The 22,091-nt window shown below is 33.9% G+C and overlaps 3 protein-coding genes across 4 annotated transcripts; 2 read left to right on the top strand and 1 right to left on the bottom strand.

The window, feature by feature from the left end:
• The first annotated feature begins 1,923 nt into the window (after window positions 1-1,923).
• On the top strand, window positions 1,924-8,327 carry LOC115968982 (phenylcoumaran benzylic ether reductase Pyrc5-like). The gene is made up of 5 exons (XM_031088536.1): window positions 1,924-2,133; window positions 2,490-2,624; window positions 6,065-6,302; window positions 6,596-6,799; window positions 7,354-8,327. The coding sequence occupies exons 1-5, from the start codon at window positions 1,951-1,953 to the stop codon at window positions 7,518-7,520; spliced, it is 927 nt and encodes a 308-aa protein (XP_030944396.1). The 5' UTR covers window positions 1,924-1,950; the 3' UTR covers window positions 7,521-8,327.
• Window positions 8,328-10,106: 1,779 nt separating this feature from the next.
• On the top strand, window positions 10,107-14,053 carry LOC115968960 (phenylcoumaran benzylic ether reductase Pyrc5-like). 2 transcript variants are annotated; one of them, XM_031088503.1, is made up of 5 exons: window positions 10,107-10,308; window positions 10,747-10,881; window positions 12,213-12,450; window positions 12,912-13,115; window positions 13,686-14,053. In XM_031088503.1, exons 1-5 carry the CDS (start codon window positions 10,126-10,128, stop codon window positions 13,850-13,852), a joined length of 927 nt encoding a protein of 308 aa, XP_030944363.1. In that variant the 5' UTR covers window positions 10,107-10,125; the 3' UTR covers window positions 13,853-14,053. The 2 variants fall into 2 exon arrangements, with proteins under 2 accessions (XP_030944363.1, XP_030944364.1); XM_031088504.1 differs by having other exon boundaries at window positions 13,742-13,845.
• Window positions 14,054-18,542: 4,489 nt separating this feature from the next.
• Window positions 18,543-21,839, bottom strand: LOC115966953 (extensin-like). The gene is made up of 4 exons (XM_031086077.1): window positions 20,991-21,839; window positions 19,878-20,840; window positions 19,114-19,734; window positions 18,543-18,950 (listed from the first exon to the last, which is right to left on the bottom strand). Exons 1-4 carry the CDS (start codon window positions 21,837-21,839, stop codon window positions 18,543-18,545), a joined length of 2,841 nt encoding a protein of 946 aa, XP_030941937.1.
• Between the last annotated feature and the right edge of the window lie 252 nt (window positions 21,840-22,091).

Genomic DNA, 22,091 nt, shown 5'->3' with positions numbered 1-22,091 from the left:
TTTTTAACTTGAGTTAAAAAAATAAACTACAAATGTTATACCTGTGATTCGATAGGAAGGGGATGATGATGAGAAAGAATTCATTGACCACAACATCCACAATCCACATTATCCCCGAAAGGTGAAACTATAACCCAGAATTTCAGACCAACTAGCTTTATAATCTTTCAAGTCATTCTTTGTCTAGGAGAATTGAACTCTCAGACCTTTTGTAGCATGTTGTATATTTCTGAAGAAGGCAACATATTCATAATAGGCATCTTGCTTATGACCACTTCCCAATGGTATGCTAATTCCATTCTTTCCAGCCTTGGCATATGCAACCCTTCATTCTTTCCACTTAAATGAGGTACTACTTATTGTAGGAGAAGATATCTCTTGTGCTAGTATATGCATTTAGTGTCTCACTGTTGCAGGGGATAATTGTTCTTGTTGTAGGATGCTTTAAATTGAAAGACAAAATAGACTATTGCAGAGTATATAGCAATTATTGGTCATCTCAAAACATGAATAGAAAATCTTAAATAATTTTTACTTTTATTGTCAATATTATTCAATAGCAGTGCTTAGAATTTGGCTTAGTTAATAACTGTTAAATATATATAAGGCTTAATTCCTGGTCAAGGCTCTATTCTAATCCTTCTTGTGGCTATTAAAGAAATCGTAATTCTATTTGTTTTGCAAGTCTTGTAATCTTATTAGTCTAGGTTTTAGCCTCCTATAAATAATAGACCATGCTTAATAATAAAAATGTAGTTATCAAGGGTTTTCGTTTGTAGATGTAGGCTGTCAGACCTAATCATGTAATTTTGTCTCATGCTTCCACTTTGCCTCTTCACATTATTTTACTTCTTCTTTCCGCATTCTCTTTGCCTCTTCACATTATTTTATTTCTTCATTTTGTTTTCACTTGGTATCAAAGCTGTGATTTACTTTTTCTAATAAGAACAATATGAATTGGAGAGTTAGATCTTAATTTTCAAATCTTGCTCAAGAGGAACAATGTATTTTAATATTGAATTAGAACAACTAATACTAGTTAATTTATGACGAGGACCACCAACTTTGAAGTAAATTGTGAAGATGAAATTGTGGTTTACTTGTCCATGATATAATAGAAATTCAACTTGTCTTCCACTCAATGATAATTGCTCTTTTCTATCGTACCTATAAAAAAAGAAAAAAGAAAAAAGAAAAAAAAGGGTTAATATTTGTCTAGGCAAGAGCAATGCTTTTCTTAAGTTTGGATGAAGAACATGTCCATTGTTGGTATATTCAATCCCACGGTTCTGGTACAAAACCAAAACACTTCACAAAATAAATTAAACCAATGCTAATTATGCTGCTCTTCTGTCTGCCACTCCCCCCTCTCTAAAATTGCAAAAATTTGGGCCCTATTTATTACCTGACAGTTCATCCGCTGAGTGTTGGGGTTGGTTTATTTTATCGTTAATTCAGTTTGAGCAATGCTTATTTACAAATACCGTTTGAACAATGCTTATTTACAAATACCGTAGAAAAGGATGAGACTCTTTTGTATTAAAAAAATGCATTTAATGTGGAGTCCGGTAAAATAACTGGCATATATTGCTTTAAGCCTTCAAGTAGAGAAAAAAATAAAAATAAAAATAAACTTTAAAAGATTATAATTTCTTAATTAAGCCAATAAACTACTTCCTTTTTTTTCGAAAAACAACTAATAAACTACCTTTGTTACTAACAAGTGACAACTATAATAATAGTTGACCTTCAGTTCTTCCCAATCAAAAGGGCATTCCCGTCATTGAGAAAGCTGAAACAGTCAAGACTCAAAAACAGTTGAAACACAAAACTCTCTAACTATATATAATGTTAAGGGACAATATATTACTCTCAAATTCAAACTGCCACCGAGACTCTCTCTCTCTCTCTCTCTGTAACATAATATTGTCTGCACAAAGACAAATTCCAATGGAGGCAAAAAGCAAGGTCCTGATCATTGGAGGAACTGGGTACTTCGGAAAATTCATTGTTGAGGCCAGTGCTAAGTCTGGTTATCCTACATTTGCTTTTGTCCGAGAATCCACTCTCTGTAATCCTGCTAAGACCAAAATCATCCAGAAATTTGTCGCCTTAGGCATCAGCTTTCTATTTGTACGTAAACATCAACAAGTTTCATACCTTTTCAATGTTATATGAAACCAAGTTTTAATGGCGGAGGAAATAATGTGGGTTCTAGTTACCCCATTAAAGTGTCTCAGCTATTGAATAAAAAATCTGGAATTCGAATTGCAACAAAAACCAATGGTTGTCTTGGCTTAATGATAAAAAGCAATTATCATGGTTGAAATTTTATCATATCTATCATAAAGAGCAATAACAAATTGAGTTTCATGATAGCTTTCTTCCTAATCATGATATGTTTGGTTCAAAATGGTAATATATGAGCGAGACTTGAGCTACAAGTCATTTGTTTAACGTTGTTGTGGTGTTACATGTTAAATGTGCAGGGAGATTTATACGATCATAGGAGTTTAGTGAGGGCAATAAAGGAGGTGGATGTGGTGATTTCTACGGTTGGTCACCATCTGTTGGCCGATCAAGATAAGATCATTGCTGCAATTAAAGAAGCTGGTAATATTAAGGTAATTTATAAGTAATAACCCCTCCTTGATTCTGTATAATTATTTCTTTTCTAACTATTATTTTGATTTCATTCCTAAACTATTGATTTATTATTATTATTATTATTATTATTATTATTATTTTTTTTTTATGATTCGATAGTTGGAGGAAGGGGGATTTGAACCCTAGACATTTTGTTTGAAACATCATGAGGCACCAGTTAAATTACAAAGCTCTTGGCCTATTAATTGTGTTAATTTGGTTACAAAGTTTTGAAAACGGTTTAATGTTAGCATAACTCCCATTCACCATCGAAGTCAACTATCGAAATCATATATATTGTATATTGTTGGAACTCTTTGGTCTTGTGTAATAAGATCTCACTAGATTTGTAAAGTAATTTTATGAAAATCACTTGATTTCTAAAATAAATTTGGGACAATAGTAATATTGAACTGCTTTCAAAAATTGTGGGTTCCAATTAGCTCAACTGGTAAAGTCTCTGATGGTTGTATAAGAAATCTGAGGTTCAATCCCTACCTACACCAAAAATTGATTGGTGTCTTAGTCTGATGATAAAAGAGCTCATCAAGAGCAGACGCCATAGGTTGAAACTCTCTCTCTCAAAAAAAAAAAAAAAAAAAAAAAAACTGCTTTCAAAAATTCAGGAACTAAATTAATATAAGTGATAGTTTAGGGACAAAATTGAACTTTAACACATAATTCATGGATAAAAATGAAACTTTGCCCCTTGTTTGCCTCCATAATTATTGTTTCGTTTTTTTTCTAGTATCTAATTATAACATATGTATTAACCAAAGAAAATGATATAATATGAAGAACAATGGTTTGTGATGCTTGAATAACCTAAAAGAAAAAGGAAATAACAATACAGTTTTTAATTTGGTGAATATTAAAAAGTTATGTGAGTTGGGTAACTAGGGTTGAGTTGCAATTGGAGAACTTTATTTTGCATAGGAATTAATTGATTGCTCTAATAACACAGAACACCTTGTTAATCAAAAGAAGAAAATGTGGACTTTGATTTAAGGGTTCTAGTCATTATACATTTGATATTTGGTTGTGATTTTTCTCTTGGTCATGAATCTTTTATGCAGTGATACTAGTTCTTACCACTTTCTATTAACCTTTTCATACATATTTATTCAAATTCAACTCAACAATAAAGCCCTGTGTTGAGTTTCTAGTAGAGGATTGAGGCGCTCTGTTTAATTAACTATTAAGAGAAAAAGAAGGGCGCCATTTTACCAATTTACTATGGAGCAAAATTGCAGCGGTCTAATAAGATTCATGTTTAAAAAAGTAAGAAAGAACATTGCACATATTTTATTTAGTTTTTTAGAGGTTTTAATCCCCATATTGATAAAACTAAAATTTTCCCATAATGTAATATTTTCCCCTCCCATCATCTGAGCCATCAACTGACTGTGCAATGAGAATATGTTGTTGGATTATTCTTCCTAAACCATTAGACTTTTTCTTATGTACAATAAATCTATATATTATATCTTAAAGTTGAAGCGTCGCATTTATTGTTGTTATACTCTTGTTGAGCCACATCAGTGGTCACATCATTTACATATTCTCATTTCTCTCCACTACTTCCAACTATAATTTTCCTTTTACCTTTTCATCTCTTCACTACTCTCAACCTAAATGTCCCTCTTCATCTATCCCTTCCTCTTCCTTTTATTTTGGCTTTTTTTTTATCCCCATTCTATTACTATAAATATGTCATTCTCTCTCCCATTTTATACATATTTTCTCACATGATAAAGGTTATTACTCTCTCTCTCTCTCTCTTTCATGTTTTATTTTTGTGTGAATTTTTCATTTTTTGTATCTCTACTTTAGATTGATGAATTTATGTATTCTTTAGAATTTTACTTTGTATTGATACAATTTGGTTTTGCGTTTTTAAGCTATTATTATTTTTTTCTTTTCTATAATTGTTAAATGTTATTCTATTGCATATAAAGATAGTTTACAAGAATATAATGTTATTCTATTATATAGCATGGCTTGGATAATTTGGTGTTTAACTTATAACTATATTTTTTATTTTGACACTTCTTCTTCTCATTTTATTTTCTATTTCTCTCCCCAAAAAGGTGATTATTCTCTCTCTCTCTCTCTCTCTCTCTCTCTCTCTCTCTCTCTCTCTCTCTATATATATATATATTATTTATTCTTTTTTGCGACTTTACTTTAGGTCGATGAATCATTGTATTTTTTTTATAATACTATTTTGGGTTAATACGATTTGGTAGGGTGTTTGGTTTTTTAAAGTTTTCAATCACAGGTCTTCTCTCTCCCTCTCATAGCTTTTGTTTATTTTTTATTTTTATTTTTAACATAATACTTAGTTATATTGGAAGTGAGATTTTGAATTTATATCAAAATACAATCTTGGCTATGTATTTGAATGTGTCTATCAACTATTAAAACCACCCAAGATGAATATGTATAGACAATATTTTTGTTTTGAATTTTCATTGATTTATTATTTAGTTATAATATCAAAATTAAAGTAGATGAACATGTCAAGTTAAAACTTTCTAAGATGAATTTGTAAAGGCAATATATTTATATATTGTCAAAAAATTAAAAGTAAAAAATAAATAATAAAAAGAATAATGATATGACCAATGATGTGAGGGATGAGAGGATATGGCCAATGATGTGGGGGATGAGAAGGCATAACAAAAGCGTAGCAACAAAAATACAATATGAAGATCCACTTCAAGGCAATTAAATCTTAATAAATGAAAGTGTATGTAGTAAAAAAAAAAAAAAAATTGTTAGATCACATTCTCTTTATTTTGTGATAAAAATTATTTTCTTTTCAATTTTAGACATAAAGTTTACTTTTTTCCTACATATAATTTTAATTATTAAATTTATAATATGGTATAGTCTCTTAGAAATGTCTAAGAAATATGCATTTCCAATCTCATGTATCTATATTAGTAAACAAAACTCAATCAATAGTTCAAAGTTATTCCTATAATAAGAAAAATTACAATTATAATAATCTCTTTTTAAGAGAATGAAAATTTTGAATAATATATTTGAAACTCAAACAGTTTAGTTGTACAAGAAAAACAAATTAGGAAAATAGTACAATAACATAATTTATTAAAATATGGATTGCCTAAAAAATGAATAATATCAATCAAACAAATCCAAATAGTAAAATGATTATATATTTTTTGAGATAGATAAATAAAAAATAATTTTGGAAATTGTTTAATTTTTTGAAAAACAAATTATTTTCCACAAAATTTAGAGAACAAATTATATATTATACCATAACTAAAATATAATTATCTATTCTCATTTGCGAATAGTTTCTATTATTGTGATAACCTGACTAAATGAATTGAGTTGGAAAATTTTGAATTACATGGCTCATTGTGAAAATGCTTTTCATTATCAGAGATTCTTGCCTTCAGAGTTTGGAAGTGATGTAGATCGTATGCATGCAGTTGATCCTTTAAGATCAACATATGCCCTTAAGGCTAGAACGCGTCGAATGATTGAGGCTGAGAAAATTCCTTACACCATTGTGTCTTCCAACTTATTTTCTAGCTTCTTCCTCCCCACTTTGGCACAAACTGGAGCCTCAGGACCCCCCAAAGAAAAAGTTGTTATCTTAGGGGATGGAAATCTAAAAGGTACAAACACATTTATCATTCATAATGTTATGAATTAAATTAACTTCTTTATGGGTTTTCTTCATATTTGTCATTTGATCACGATAGTTCTAAGAGATTTCTGGAAAGGACATGGAACACATGTAATAATGTTTATTTTTAATTCCCATTGGCATCCCCAGTGCCTAAGTTGCTCATACTTTTCAATCCCCCACTTTGCATATGGATAAGTTGAAATTGTATTGTATATTTCACAAAATGGAAAGCAAATTAACAAGTTTTTTTTTTTTTTTTTTAAATTAAAAATTCTGCAGCAATTTTTAACAGAGAAGAGGACATTGGCATCTATACCATGAGAGCTGTGGATGATCCAAGAACCTTGAACAAAATTCTCTACATCAAACCTCCCGCCAACATCTACTCATTCAATGATCTTGTGTCTTTGTGGGAGAAAAAGATTGGTAAAACCCTTGAGAGAATCTATGTTCCAGAGGAGCAACTTCTAAAGAACATTAAAGGTTAGTGAGAAATATCTCTTCATAAATTTAGGATTTTAAAAGGGGAAAAGAAAAGAATCTATGGTTTATTTGGATATAATTATTAAAAATGAGGATTTGGGTTTCAAATTTTAGTTTAAATGGCTAGAATAGAGTATGAAATAGCAAATTATTTTCTATTGATGAAAATTTATGAATGGGCTCGAGCTTCATTAATATATGGACTTGATGATTAGGTGTAAGAAGTCTTTTCAAATCCATAATATCACAAATATTTTAGTTTGAGCTCAATCTCCAAAACTTGAATCATCATTTGTTGTTAAATTTATATCAAGCAATTGTTCTTCAAATCCTCAAATCCAAACGATACTCTAATGATTTTGGGAATGAATACTAGGCATGTGTAATTTGGTTCTCAGAGTTTCAAAATTACAAGTTTCTTTAATGTTCAACAACATTAATTCCCAGTTGAATTGCTCAACTTGGAAGCTATTGAAGTATATTTAGTTGGCTCTGAATGCTGGCAAGGGTGCAAGTGTTTTAACATAGGTTTGCTTCTTTTGTTGTTCTTACAGAGGCCTCACCTCCACTGAATGTGATCTTCTCAGTTTATCATTCTGTCTTTGTGAAAGGAGATCAAACAAACTTTGAAATTGATCCATCATTTGGAGTGGAAGCTTCACAGCTTTATCCTGATGTTAAATACATTTCAGTTGATGAGTTTCTCAATCATTTTGTCTAAGAGCCAAACTTTTCTATTGTTAATCTTCTAAAGAGTTTCACTATCTTATTGGATAATAAAGTAGGTTGTTTCTGGCCGGGAAAGAAGGAGAAGATAGTTGCTGCTGTCTGTATATGGAAAATTGGTGCTTGCCTCTTTGTGTGCCTACTTTGGTTGATTCTGTGGAAATGTTGGGTTACCTTGTTGATATAACCCAAATGGAAATCAATGAATACTGCCTCCTTTCACTTCTTCTTTAGACTCTGGTTCCCATGTTACTTGGCACGTGCCAAGCAACATGCTTGTGGCAGTCTTGAGCTGTCATAATTCCATAACATAGGGATGTGGTTAAGAACTTTGTGCATTGTATAAGTACAAGGTGTAAAATTGGCTTGAAATGTTAGCCCAAGATTGATCAGGACTCTTCTCATGGATGACAGCAACTGAAGGCATGCTGTTGACAATGTTATAAATTGGACCAAGTTATAGATTTTTCTTAATCAATAGCCTTGTAATTCTGTCATTCTCTCATTAAAGAAGAGGTTTTGGGATTTGACCACTACAGGATTTGCAGGGGAGAGGGATAAAGTCATAAAACAAAAAGAATGCTATTAGAGCAAAATTTTGCTTGTCATTCTGTAAAAACGTCTTGTCATTAATACAAACTAGAATAGGTCACACAAAAATCATAGACATGACTATTTTAGAGAAGTCCAGCTATACATATTGTGACCCTGTGGCCTATGCCCAACAACTGGTATCTGGTAAGAATATTGTTAACTAATTATGTGGCCAGTTCTAAACAGTGGATACCAACAACCACAAATTAAAAAATAGCGCACAACATCAAGGAAATTTATAAAAGTATGCAAATAAATAGTCTCAATACATGTATTAAAGATGATAATAGTATCCCTAAAAAAATGCTATTAGTATGCTTAAACAAAACAAATATGGAATAAAAATAAGAAGAGAATGAGGGGTACATCCCATCTGCCTTCTCTACTTGAACACACATCCATCTAGGGAACCTCTTGCTGGATGTGTTGGCGAAAGATTTCCTGGACGCTGTCATCTCTGTTCGTCTTGCAGCTCAAAAATCTTATGCAACATTCCATAAAGCTCCAAATTGAGCAGCAGTAGAAAAAAAATTCCTATTATCAAATGCAAGTGGCCTTTATATGGTCCTTTAATTTGTTCAAGTGACCACACATTATGATATATATTTTTTATTCTTCTGAGTCGGACTTCATTGTATCAGTTCACACAAAATTTATTGTTTCTTTCTCTATAAAATACTAACTGCACTGGATAATGTATTAGAGATGCTTCGGTTAATCAATAAAAATTGCACTGATATATATGAGCTTTAGATTAGTGACTGGTTCACTATGCATGTGATTTGAATACAAATCTTTTGTCCCACTTTTCCTGCTCCACTCTATGCTTTACCAATAAAAACTTACCACATATTCACCTAACTAATTAAATACTATCATTATTGACTTATTAATACTACCATTATTAATTAATGGTAGTAATTAATTAATTAGGTGAACATGTAGCAAGTTTTTATTGGTGAAGCATAGGGTGGAACAGGAAAAGTGGGACAGAAGATTTGGAGGTTTCCAAAGTTTGCACCAAATTACTTCAAACCCTACCATCTCCACAAGTACCTTCACTTGTTATTCTATCTTCGTTTTTGTTTCAATATTGTATCTGGATTATTGTCCAAATAACATTTGGCTCATGAATGTTTCTTTACTAAGCAACTTTGTTTACCATAAAACATGTTATGCCCTGTAACTTTTGCAAAAAAATGCAACTTGACTCCAAGCAACCCCTTTATCAACTACACATCTAAACCCAAATTGATAGGATTATCTAAGGTGACAGTAAGAGCAGTTTTTTTTTATTTTTATTTTTTATTTTTTTATTTTATTTTTATATTTATATTTATTTTTTTATTATTATTTATTTTTTATTTTAAGATTTGAAGTATGATTTGTTTTGGGAATAATTAAGGATGAAATTAGGTTGCTTATAAAAGTTATAAGACCAAATTGAATTTTATATACCAGTTAAAGGATCAATTTAATAATTTGACAAAATAAGCTGGCTAATTTTTTTTTCCTCTTTTTTTATTAAGGGTTTTTTTTCCCCAAATAAAAATAATCTTTAACTAGATGAGAAGGAAAATAATATTAATTTAAAAGATTGTACCTAAAGTAGAGTTCTAAGTAACCACAATTTTGCCACAATTTTGATGTAGGCATGTAGTAGATTGTGAGTTGTTATCTATCATTTTTATATGGATTCATCACTTATAATTTGCCATGTCAAACTTGTAACAAAAGTTGTGTCCACTGATTTGCACAATAAATTTAGCTAATAAACTAAGAAAAAAGCTTAGTCAATCCCCAACAAACCAATAACTATCATAATCACAAGGTAATTTCCCTCACTGAGAAGCAGAAACGGTCAAAACTCAAAACACAAAACTCTCCAACTATAATAAAAAGCAGCACGTTCCTAGCTCAATTTTCTCAAAGTCTTCTTACCACTGCGAATCCCTATGATAGTGTCTGCAATTTAATACTACTAAAGTGGGTTCCAAACAATTCCAATGGCTGCAAAAAGCAAGATCTTGGTCATTGGAGGAACTGGGTACATTGGAAAATTCATAGTTGAAGCCAGTGCTAAGGCTGGCCATCCTACTTTTGTTCTTGTTCGAGAATGCTCCCTCTCTAACCATGCTAAATCCAAAATCATCAACCATTTAATCACCTTAGGAGCCTTCTTTGTCTTTGTACGTAAGCTTCAACATCTTTCATACATCTTCAATGTTATTACTTACGTTTATAGTAAAATAAGACCATGTTTTTGTGGTGGAGGTGATGATTACTTATTATCTATAAGACCCTATATGATTGCAATCGAAAAATAGTATTAATGTGGGTTTTAGTTGATTCAACTGTCAAATCTTTTGCCGTAGTATAATTAACCCTTATAAAAATTAATGCTTTCTTTACTAATCATGACATGGTAGGTTTTTTTTTGTTTGATGATTCTATAATTAAAATGGGGAGATGAATTTTGAACTCTGGATTTCTTTATTGGAAGTCAGTTCAAAATTCAAATAATAATAATAATAATAATAATAATAATAATAATAAGTTAGTGAATGAGACTCGTGCTACAAGTCGTTTGGTTAATGTTGCTATGGTGTTACATGTTTAATATGCAGGGAGATTTGTATGATCATGGGAGTTTGGTGAGGGCAATAAAGGAGGTGGATGTGGTTATTTCTGCGATTGGTTACCATGATTTGGCCGATCAAGATAAGATCATTGCTGCTATTAAAGAAGCTGGTAATGTTAAGGTAATATGAATAATAACCCTTCCTTGATTTTAGATAATAATTTCTTTTCTAACTGTTATTTTAATTTTATTCCTAAACTATTGATTGTATTAATTTCTTTTTTTCTTGTTTTTGAAAATCCAAATCCAGAAGCAATTTATTAATTGATGCCCTCAACCCAAATTTGAGGGTACAACAAAAGTTGAGAGTTTTTTGCTAACTTATCAGCAACTCTATTACCTTCTCGACAAATATGAGAGAAAAAACTGGAACTCTATTGTAATCATATGTGCATCATTCAAACTCTATTGTCTTATATTAATAAGATATTACTGGATATGTAAAGTAATTTTACGAAAATCACTGGATTTCTAAAAGAAAAGTGGGGGCAAGAGTAACATTGAACTGTTTTCAAAAATTCAGGAACTAGATTTACATAAGTGGTAGTTTAGGGACAATAGTTTAGGTCCGAAAATGAACTTTGCCATGTAATTCATGGATAAAAATAGTGATTTGTCCATTCTTTGCCTCCATAATTTTTTTTTTCAAATTTTTTTTTTCTAGTATCTAATTTTGCATATGTATTGACCAAAGAATAGAAAAAGTGAACTCTAAGAATTCTCTAAGAATTAATTGACTGCTTTAAGAACTCTGAATACATTGTTAAGGAAAAGAAAAATAATTCCTGACATAAAAATAAAGTAAAAAAATGTGGATTTTGATTTTAGAGTTCTAGTGATTATATATTTGGTATTTGGTTGTTCTTTTCTTCTCTTGGTGATGAATTTTTAGGCAGTGATACTGGTCTTTACCACATAGTAGACAGTGAGTTGCATTCTATTAACCTTTTTCATACATATTCAAATGCAACCCAACAATACAACCATGTGTTGAGTTTCTAATGGAGGATCAGGCACTCTGTTTAGTTAACTATTAAAAGAAAAAGAAGGGCACTATTTTAGTAATTTATTATGGAGCAAAATTGTAAGGACTACTAAGATTCACGTATAATTAAATAAGAAAGAAAGAAAATTGGACTGATCTTATGTAGAGCATAATTTTTAGAGCCCTTTTTCCTCAACTTAGTTTTTTTTTTTTTTTTTTTTTTCGTTCATTTTGAGCATGGTCTTATTATGAGAATTTTTTTTCCTATAATGTACTATTTCCCCTCCCATCATTTGAGCCATTAACTGACTGTGCAATGAGTATACATTGTTGTATTATGGTTCCAAAACCAATAGACTTTTTCTTATGTACTATGAATTTCTATTGATGTCCTAACCTAACTAAACGAATAGAGTTGGAAGTCTTTGAATTACATGGTTTATTGTGAAAATGCTTTTCATTGTCAGAGATTCTTTCCTTCAGAGTTTGGAAATGATGCAGAGCGTTGCCAAGCAGTTGAACCTATAAAAACAGTATCTGCCATTAAGTCTAAAATTCAACAAATGATTGCAGCTGAGAAAATTCCTTACACCATTGTGTGTTCCAACTGTTTTTCTGGCTTCCACCTCCCCACTTTGGCACAAACTGGAGCCTCAGGACCCCCCAGAGAAAGAGTCATTATCTTAGGGGATGGAAATCCAAAAGGTACAAGAACATTTTTCATTCATAATGCTTTTATGAAATTAAATTAACTTCTTCATGGGTTTTCTTCATACTTGTCATTTGATCACAATAGTTTCAAGAGATTCCTGGAAAGGACATGGAACACATGTAATAATGTTTACTTTTGATTCACATTGTTTTCCCACAGTCTAATCCTACTTGACTAAAGGACTTCAAAAGATTTAATTTTTGAACTGCAATATGGACAAAATTGACTGCTCAAAGACTGTGTCTTAACGCGAAGCAACTGGAGTACAAATTAGTCTAGACGTGAAGCAATTGGCAGGCATTCTCATTGCCTAAGTTGCTCATACTTTTCAATGCAGGCCCCCACTTTGTATATGGATAAAGTTGAAAATGTATTGTATATTTAACAAAATGGAAAGCGAATGACAACTTTTTTTTTTTTTTTTTTTTTTTCCTTTAATTAAAAAAATCTGCAGCAATTTTTAACAGAGAAGAGGACATTGGCACTTATACTATCAGAGCTGTGGATGATCCAAGAACCTTGAACAAAACTCTCTACATCAGACCTCCTGGAAACATCTGCTCATTCAATGATCTTGTGTCTTTGTGGGAGAAGAAGATTGGTAAAACCCTCAAGAGAATCTATCTTCCAGAGGAACAACTTCTAAAGAACATTAAAGGTTAGTGAGAAATATCTCTTCATAAATTTTAGGATTTATAAGGGGAAAGAAAAGAATCTATGGTTCATTTTGAAAAAAAATATTTAAAAATGAGGATTTGGATTTCAAATTTTAGTTTATATGACTTGAATAGGGTATGAAATAGCAAATTATTTTCTATTGATGAAAACTTATGAATGGACTTGAGCTTCAGTAATATGTGGATTTGATGATTAGGTGTAAGAAGTCATTTCAAATCTATTGCAGGTGTTTTTGTTTGAGAAAAATCTCCAAAACCTAAATCATCATCTGTTCTTTAGTTTATATCAAGTAATTTAGACTAAAAATTGTTCTTCAAATCGTCAAATCTAAAGGCAATCCTAATGATTTCGGGAATGAATACGAGGCATGTGTAATTTGGTTCTTGGAGTTTCAAAATTATCAATAAGTTTCTTTGATGTTCAGCAACATTAATTCTCAGTTGAATTGCTTGCTTGAACTTGAAAGCGGTTGAAGTATATTTAATTGACTAAATGCTGGCAAGGGTGCAAGTGTTTTAACATTGGTTTGTTTCTTTTGTTTTTCTTACAGAAACCTCACCTCCAATTAATGTGTACTTAGCAGTTTATCACTCTATCTTTGTGAAGGGAGATCAAACCAACTTTGAAATTGAGCCATCATTTGGAGTGGAAGCCGCACAGCTTTATCCCGATGTAAAATACACTCCGGTGGATGAGTTTCTCAATCATTTTGTCTAAGAGCCAAACTTTGCTATTGTTAATCTTCTAAATCGAGTTTCACCATCTTATTGGATAATTAAGTAGGTTCTGTCTAGCTGGGAGAGATAGAAGATAGTTGCTGCTGTGTCAGGTTGTGTGATTGAAAGTGGGTGCTTGCCTCTTTGAGTGCCTACTTTGGTTGATTCTGTAAAAGTGTAGGGTTAGTATGTTGAAATAATCCTCATGGAAATCAATGAATATTTCCTCCTTTCACTTCTTTAGATCCTGGTTTCCATGTTGCTTGGCGGCTTGGCACATGTTTGTGCCAGTCTCGAGCTGCCATAAGTCCATAACACTTTCGACTTTATGCATTTAATAAGTACAGGGCCTAAAATTGACTTGAAATGTTAGCCTAAGATTGATCAGACTCTCATGGATGACAGCAACTGAAGGCATGCTGTTGAGAAAGTTATAGATTAGACCAAGTTATCAGGCCAATTTTGAGATGACTAAAAATAGCCATTATTTATGCCTTGTTTAATTAAGACAATAAGATGATTTGGAAACTGGTAAAAAATTTATCAAAATCTATGAAACCACTAGAGTAACCTTTCAGGTGAATTAGCAATATATCACCACTGTTCTGGAAGTATCAAGGTGCTGTTCTAAAAAAATTGTACATAGTTTGGAAAAGTTAAAAAATGATTTTTCTTCATCAATAGCCTTGTAATTCTGGCATTGGCATTCCCTCATTAAAGAAGAGGTTTGGGACTGGACCACTACAGGATTTTTACAAGTGAGGGATAAAATCACAAATTAAAAAAATCAGTTAGGCAATCTACCTTTAAATTTAATGGCAAAGGAGGCCGTAAAGCACAATTTAATGGCAAAAATGTCTCAGTAATACAAACTAGAACATGTCAAACAAAAATCAAGTACGTGGCTATAGGAGTCCAGCAAAAAACATTGTGACCCTGAGGCTTTTGCCCAACAACTGGTGGCTAGTATATAAGAATATTGTTAACCAATTATATGGCCAGTTCCAAACAGTGAAAACTAGCAACTACAAATGAAGATACAAATTGAAAAAAGTTGACAGCATAAATTCAAGGAAATTATAGAAATATACAAACAAAAAGTCTCAATACATGTATTAAAGATGCTAATGATATCACTAGAAAAATGCTAATAAGAAGAGAATGAGGGGCATATACATATCCCATCAGCTGCCTTCTCAGTTTATACAAAAAGGTATTGCTTCTTTCTCTATAAAATCCTAACTGCACTAGAAGATGTATTAGAAATGCTTTGCGTAATCAACAAATTGCACTGATATATTTATGAGCTTTAGATTTTTGACCGTCCTCACTGGCTCATTATGCATTTGATCCGAATATAACAGGTTTCCAAATTTTGCACCAAATTACTGCTACCCCTACCACCTCAACAAATACCTTCACTTCTTATTCTTTCTTTTTTGTATCAGTATTATATCTGCATTAACATTTGGCTCGTGAATGTACTGTTTCTTTACTACTCAAATTTTTGTAGCATAAAACATGCTATGCCTTGAAATTGTTGTATGCACTATACACTTGACTAGCAATTTAGCAAGACCAGTTTATCAACTACACTTATAAACACAAATTGATATTTGGTTGTCTCCATTTTATATTGTCTTTAGGGTAAATTACTATTTTTGTCCTTAACATTTATATTATTAGTCAATTTTGTTCCTAACGTTTCAAATATGTTAATTGTGGAGCTACTATGTCTTGCAGAGACTCACTGGATCTCGCCAAAAGTGGTCAAGATCTTACTGGAACAGCAGGATACAGTGGAGAACGACAAAGATCGGAGAAGGTAGAAGTGATTTGTTAGTTGGATTAGGCTCGTCAGCGTGCATTAAAACCACATCGTGTTGATCTGAGGTGGCACTTAATGGTCACCTCAACAATTGAGATTAACAAAAGGGAACAGATTCAAATTAAACTATAACTAATATTAGAGGATCAAGTCAAAATTTTGAAATTTTGAAACTTTAGATGGCAAAAAAAAAAAAATTACCACAAATTTTAAGTTTGTCATTTACAATTTTATAAAATTTAACATGAAATTTGGTATTCATATTAAGGGAAAAAAAAAAAAGCAATCAAACGTTGGAATTTTAAAATTAAAAATAATAAACAATTATACTATAGTGTAACATTGTAAAGAATTATATAAACTCTAACTTGATTCTAATCTGTATAGACATTATTGATCTCATCTATATAATATCTAAAGTTGAGTTGTAGTATTTATTATTAATATGTTTTTGTTTAGTCACATTAGCATCGCATTTTGGTTCATTTCGGTTTACTTCAGTCCATTTCAATCTACTTCGGTCCATTTGGTCCACTTAGGTGATGCTTTGGAAAGGGAGGTTTGTGTAGAAAGATGAGCCACTTCATTGACAGTTATATCGCATTCTCAACTTAATGTTGCTAAATTCTTGATAAAATTACATTTTTTTTTTTTTATGTAATTAAAGTCGTATTGTGGGTTCCAATTAGCTCAACTAGTAAAGTCTCTGATGGTTGTATAAGAGATCTGTGGTTCAATCCCCGCCTACATCAAAAACTGATTGTTGTCTTGGTCTAATGATAAAGAGGTATTATCAAGAGCGGACACTATAGGTTGAAACTTTCTAAAAATATATATATATATATATATATATATACTACCTCTTTCAGTAAAAAAAAAAAAAAAAAAAAACTCGTATTTTTTTTTTCTAATATAAGTGATGAACTTACATATATTTGCTTCTCTTTAGGTTATTTAAGTATAGAGAATGAACAACTTGAAAGGAGTACTAGAAACAAATTCTAATCAAACATTACATTATTTACAAAATATCTCACCTTGTGTAATAATTGAATGTAAAACATATTGTAAGGACCTGATTTGAGTTCCTAACCCACTATGTGGATGGACTTAGGCCCAAAAAGTCCAAAAACAATGAATTTGTAGAGAATGAGTTGGAAAATTGGGCTTTAGTTAATCAAATAAACACTGGGAAGGATTTAGATGATAGGAGAATGAAAAGAAAAAGGGTTGTATTGAAAAAATCGTCCTCGGCAAAGTCCGAGGAGGTCTGTTCTTTTATATTACTCACAAGTCCGATTACAAGTTTGATTCTGGGATGCTCTCTTGTTTCTCTCTTTTTCTCCGACCCCCCAATCTCGTTTCTTCCTTCTTCTTTTATACTCTCCGTCATTTTCATCTCCACCTTCTACCTGTATGCTAGATGGTTAGTGCTGATACTTGTCCCATCAGCACTTCCTATCAGCACTTCCCATAAGTCCTCATGTAATAACTGTAAGGCTAAAATACACTGTTCAGGTATCATTTCTACATTAATGTGGCCAGGGAGTTAGCTGCAGTACATTTAATGCGGAGGTAGCAGCTTTCTCCCCAAATATTTTGGGGCTTCTCCTTATCTAATATATTTGCAATGCTTGTCTGTACTTGTAGAACTCTCGGGAATACCTTTCTGGATGGCAAACTACCTGTTCAGACCTCGGCATTATCAGTCCGAGGTGACATCTGTCCTCGGCCTACCCTCTTGTGCCATAATGGCTAAGGCTAACCTCATCACCCATTAGCACGGATACTCTTGATGGCATTCACCCCTCCTTGGATGGTCTTTAGTCCTTGGCTTGGGCCTTGGGCCCAAGACACACATAAACGATGGTCTCTGAGACCTAATGCCCCTACACATATTATGTTTCCTTGATTTTTTTTAAAAAAAAAAAATTTAAAACACTTTCAAATAATAAATATAGATAGCTTAATTTAGAAAATCTAATATATTGTATAAACTATATTTTATTAGAAAATGATTACATCATTTTAAAAAAGGTTTTGGACTACCACTTATAAGTCTTATTTATTATTTTTATTTTTTACTTAACCTAAAATCAAATTGTCAAAATTTCCCATGCATCGCATGGGTTCTGTGACTAGACCATATTAACTAACTAGCTAATGGGTTAAATCACATGAATATAATTTGAAACTATTTCCAAAATATTAATAGTTATATTATTTTTAATAACTTGAATAACTATATTAGGTTTAATAATATACTCTCCCTGATATTTTTCCCCTTTCCTCAATGACATGACATGAATACAATTTGAAACTAATTCCCTAAATATTAATAACATCATATAGCATAGAGTGACCATTAAAAAAAAACCTATAAAATAATTTAAGAAAAATTATAGCTTGCATGTGCATCATGGATCATGCAATTTGTCACCTAGTAAGATGAAATAAATATATTAGGATATACGACTATTACTTCGTAGGACAAAAATAACACATGGATTCACTCTCAGAGAGAGAGAGAGAGAGAGAGAGAGAGAGAGAGAGAGAGAGAGAGAGAGAGAGAGAGAGAGAGAGAGAGAGAGAGAGAGAGAGAGAGAGAGAGAGAGAGAGAGAGATCATCGTGAACTCCATAAAATTCTTTCTAATACATATGTTGTAGCAAATAACAAGATGTGTACAAAGAATATAACAACAACATAAAGTGGAAAGAATGACTGTTAGCTGTGTTTGTTTCCATTTCTTATTTGATTAATAATAATTTTAAACAAGTTTTATTTCATCTGTTTGTACAACATGAGCGAGGAACCATGACTTCAAGGTGACTTGGGAAACCCCTTTGGTCGATTTGGAGGGCTTATTTAGGAGAAGGGATGTGGGTGGGTGGATTAGGTTTAGATAGAGTAATAGGACCCTTTGCCAGTGAGCTTTTGAAAAGAGTCATATTGTGGCCTTCAAAAGCCTTTTGGTTAATTGTTGAAGTTGGAATATAGGTGCCTGGATTTGGGGCAGATGGTGGGATTGGACCCATTTGTAATGAGTCTTGTAATGAAACCATGCTGTCATGACTCACAAAGGCCTTTTGGCCAAATGTTGATGTTGGAATGTGGGTGACTGGATTTAGGGCAGATGGTGGGGTTGGACCCCTCTGTAATGAGCCATGTAATGAAACCATGCTGTCATGACTCATAAAAGCCTTTTGGCTAAATGTTGAAGGTGGAATGTGGGTGCCTGGATTTGGTGCAGATTGTGGGGTTAGACCCCTCTGTAGTGAGCATTGTAATGAAACGATGTTGTCATGAATAACAAATGCATTTTGGCCAAATGTTAAAGGTAGAGTGTGGGTGCCTGGATTTGGTGAAGATGGGGGGGGGGGTTGGACCCCTTTGTAATGAGCCTTGTAATGAAACCATGATGTCATGACTCACAAAAGCCTTCTTGCCAAATGTTGAAGATGGAGTGTGGGAGCCTAAATTTGGTGTAGATGGAGGGGTTGGACCCCTTTGTAATGAAACCATGATGTCATGACTCACAAAGGACTTTTGGCCAAATGTTGAAGGTGGAGTGTGGGTGCCAGGATTTGGTGCAGATGGAGGGGTTGTACCCTTTTGTAATGAAACCATACTGTCATGACTCACAAAGGCCTTTTGGCCAAATGTTGAAGGTGGAGTGTGGGTGCCTGGATCTGATGCAGATGGAGGGGTTGGACCCCTTTGTAATGAAACCATACCATCATGACTCACAAAGGCCTTTTGGCCAAATGTTGAAGGTGGAATATGGGTGCCTGGACTTGGTGTAGATGGTGGGGTTGGACCCCTCTGTAATGAGCTTTGTAATGAAACCATGTTGCCATGACTCACAAAGGCCTTTTGGCCAAATGTTGAAGGTGGAATGTGGGTGCTTGGATTTGGTGCAGATGGTGGGGTTAGACCCCTCTGCAATGAGCCTTGTAATGAAACCATACTGTCATGACTCACAATGGCCTTTTGGCCAAATGTTGAAGGTGGAGTGTAGGTGCCTAGATTTGGTGCAGATGGAAGGGTTGGACCCTTTTGTAATGAAACCATGCTGTCATGACTCACAAAGGCCTTTTGACCAAATGTTGAAGGTGGAGTGTGGGTGCCTGGATTTGGTGCAGATGGGGGGGGGGGGGTGGACCATTTTGTAATGAAACTATGCTATTATGACTCACAAAGGCCTTTTGGCCAAATGTTGATGGTGGAGTATGGGTGCCTTGATTTGGTGCAGATGGAGGGGTTGGACTCCTGTGTAATGAGCCTTGTAATGAAACCATACTGTCATGACTCACAAAGGCGTTTTGGCCAAATGTTGAAGGTGGAGTGTGGGTGCCTGGATTTGGTGCAGATGGAAGGGTTGGACCCCTTTGTAATGAGCCTTGTAATGAAGCCATGTTGTCATGACTCACAAAGTCCTTTTGGCCAAATGTTGAAGGTGGAGTGTGGGTGCTTGGATTTGGTGTAGATGGATGGGTTGGATCCCTTTGTAATGAAACCATGATGTCATGACTCACAAAGGCCTTTTGGCCAAATGTTGATGGTGGAGTGTGGGTGCCAGGATTTGGTGCAGATGGAGGGGTTGTACCCTTTTGTAATGAAACCATGCTATCATGACTCACAAAGGCCTTTTGACCAAATGTTGAAGGTGGAATGTGGGTGCCTGGATTTGGTGCAGATGGTGGGGTTGGACCCCTCTGCAATAAACCTTGTAATGAAACCATCCTATCATGACTCACAAAGGCCTTTTGGTCAAATATTAAAGGTGGAGTGTGGGTGCCTGGATTTGGTGCAGATGGAGAGGTTGGAACCCTTTGTAATGAGCCTTGTAATGAAACCATGCTGTCATGACTCACAAAGGCCTTTTGGCCAAATGTTGAAGGTGGAGTGTGTGTGTCAGGATTTGGTGCAGATGGAGGGGTTGGACCCTTTTGTAATAAAACCATGCTATTATAACTCACAAAGGCCTTTTGGCCAAATGTTGAAGGTGGAGTGTGGGTGCTTGGATTTGGTGCAGATGGAGGGGTTGGACCCCTTTGTAATGAAACCATACTATCATGACTCACAAATGCCTTTTGGCCAAATGTTGAAGGTGGAATGTGGGTGCTTGGATTTGGTGCAGATGGAGGGGTTGGACCCCTCTGTAATGAGCTTTATAATGAAACCATTTGGGCAAAGGCCTTTTGCCCAAATGTTGAAACTGGAATGTGGGTGCTTGGATTTGGTGCAGATGGTAGGGTTGGACATTTTTGTAATGAGCCTTGTAATGAAACCATGTTGTCATGACTCACAAAGGTCTTTTGGCCAATTGTTGAAGGTGGAATGAGGGTGTCTGGATTTGGTGCAGATGGTGGGGTTGGACCCCTTTGTAATGAGACATGTAATGAAACCAAGTTGTCATGACTCACAAAGGCCTTTTGGCCAATTGTTGAAACTGGAATGTGGGTGCCTGGATTCGATGCAGATGGAGGGGTTGGCCCCCTTTGTAATGAGCCTTGTAATAAAACCATGTTGTCATGACTCACAAAAGCCTTTTGGCCAATTGTTGAAGGTGGAATGTGGGTGCCTAGATTTGGTGCAGATGGTGGGGTTGGACCCCTCTGTAACGAGCCTTGCAATGAAACCGTGGTGGCATGACTCACAAAGGCTTTTTGGCCAATTTTTGAAGATGGAGTGTGGGTGCTTGGATTTGGTGCAAATGGTGGGGTTGGAACCCTCTGTAATGAGCTTTGCAATGAAACCATGTTGTCATGACTCACAAAGGCCTTTTGGCCAATTGTTGAAGGTGGAATGTGGGTGCTTGGATTTGTTGCAGATGGTGGGGTTGGACCTCTTTGTAATGAGCCTTGTAATAAACCCATGTTGTCATGACACACAAATGCCTTTTGATCAATTGTTGAAGCATGATTGTGGGTGCTTGGATTGGCCTCAGATGGTGGGGTTAGACCCTTTTGTAGTGAGCCTTGTATGGAATCCAAATAGTAACCCACAAAGGCTCTTTGGTTATTAATTGTTGAAGCAGGAATGTGGGTGTTTGGATTTGGTGCAGATGGTGTGACTGGACCCTTTGCTAGTGAGCCTTGTAAAGAAGCAATATTGTAACCCACAGAAGCCCTTTGGTTGATTGAATATTTGTTCATCAATTCTTGTTCTCTCCATGCAAGATTCTGCCAGCATCATTTGCATGCATGCTCATAAGAAAAAGCAATGTCATAACTACAGGAAACACCTTTAGATATCCCATCTTGTTGTGTAAGCTAAGATAGAAGTTTACAATTTGATGAAGATTGATGAATATGAGGACGAGATGGGTTACATTTATATGCATCAACTTGTATGACTTGGAACAATATGAGTTTCTAACCATTTTACTCTTGACTCTCTTTGCTATG

The sequence above is a fragment of the Quercus lobata genome, chromosome 11 (assembly GCF_001633185.2).
Source record: "Quercus lobata isolate SW786 chromosome 11, ValleyOak3.0 Primary Assembly, whole genome shotgun sequence".
In the NCBI taxonomy this organism is placed as follows: domain Eukaryota; kingdom Viridiplantae; phylum Streptophyta; class Magnoliopsida; order Fagales; family Fagaceae; genus Quercus; species Quercus lobata.
Note: the sequence above shows the minus strand (reverse complement) of the source record. Positions and strands in the feature narration are given on the sequence as shown.

Coding starts and splice junctions, on each gene's coding strand:
- LOC115966953 (XM_031086077.1), bottom strand. CDS start 21,839: ATGAACAAATATTCAATCAACCAAAGGGCTTCTGTGGGTTACAATATT. Junction 20,841..20,990: donor CAATTGGCCAAAAGACCTTT/GTGAGTCATGAC, acceptor AGCTCATTACAG/AGGGGTCCAACCCCTCCATC. Junction 19,735..19,877: donor CATTTGGCCAAAAGGCCTTT/GTGAGTCATAAT, acceptor TCATTACAAAAG/GGTCCAACCCTTCCATCTGC.
- LOC115968982 (XM_031088536.1), top strand. CDS start 1,951: ATGGAGGCAAAAAGCAAGGTCCTGATCATTGGAGGAACTGGGTACTTC. Junction 6,303..6,595: donor AGGGGATGGAAATCTAAAAG/GTACAAACACAT, acceptor AAAATTCTGCAG/CAATTTTTAACAGAGAAGAG. Junction 6,800..7,353: donor ACTTCTAAAGAACATTAAAG/GTTAGTGAGAAA, acceptor TTGTTCTTACAG/AGGCCTCACCTCCACTGAAT.
- LOC115968960 (XM_031088503.1), top strand. CDS start 10,126: ATGGCTGCAAAAAGCAAGATCTTGGTCATTGGAGGAACTGGGTACATT. Junction 10,309..10,746: donor TAGGAGCCTTCTTTGTCTTT/GTACGTAAGCTT, acceptor TTTAATATGCAG/GGAGATTTGTATGATCATGG. Junction 13,116..13,685: donor ACTTCTAAAGAACATTAAAG/GTTAGTGAGAAA, acceptor TTTTTCTTACAG/AAACCTCACCTCCAATTAAT.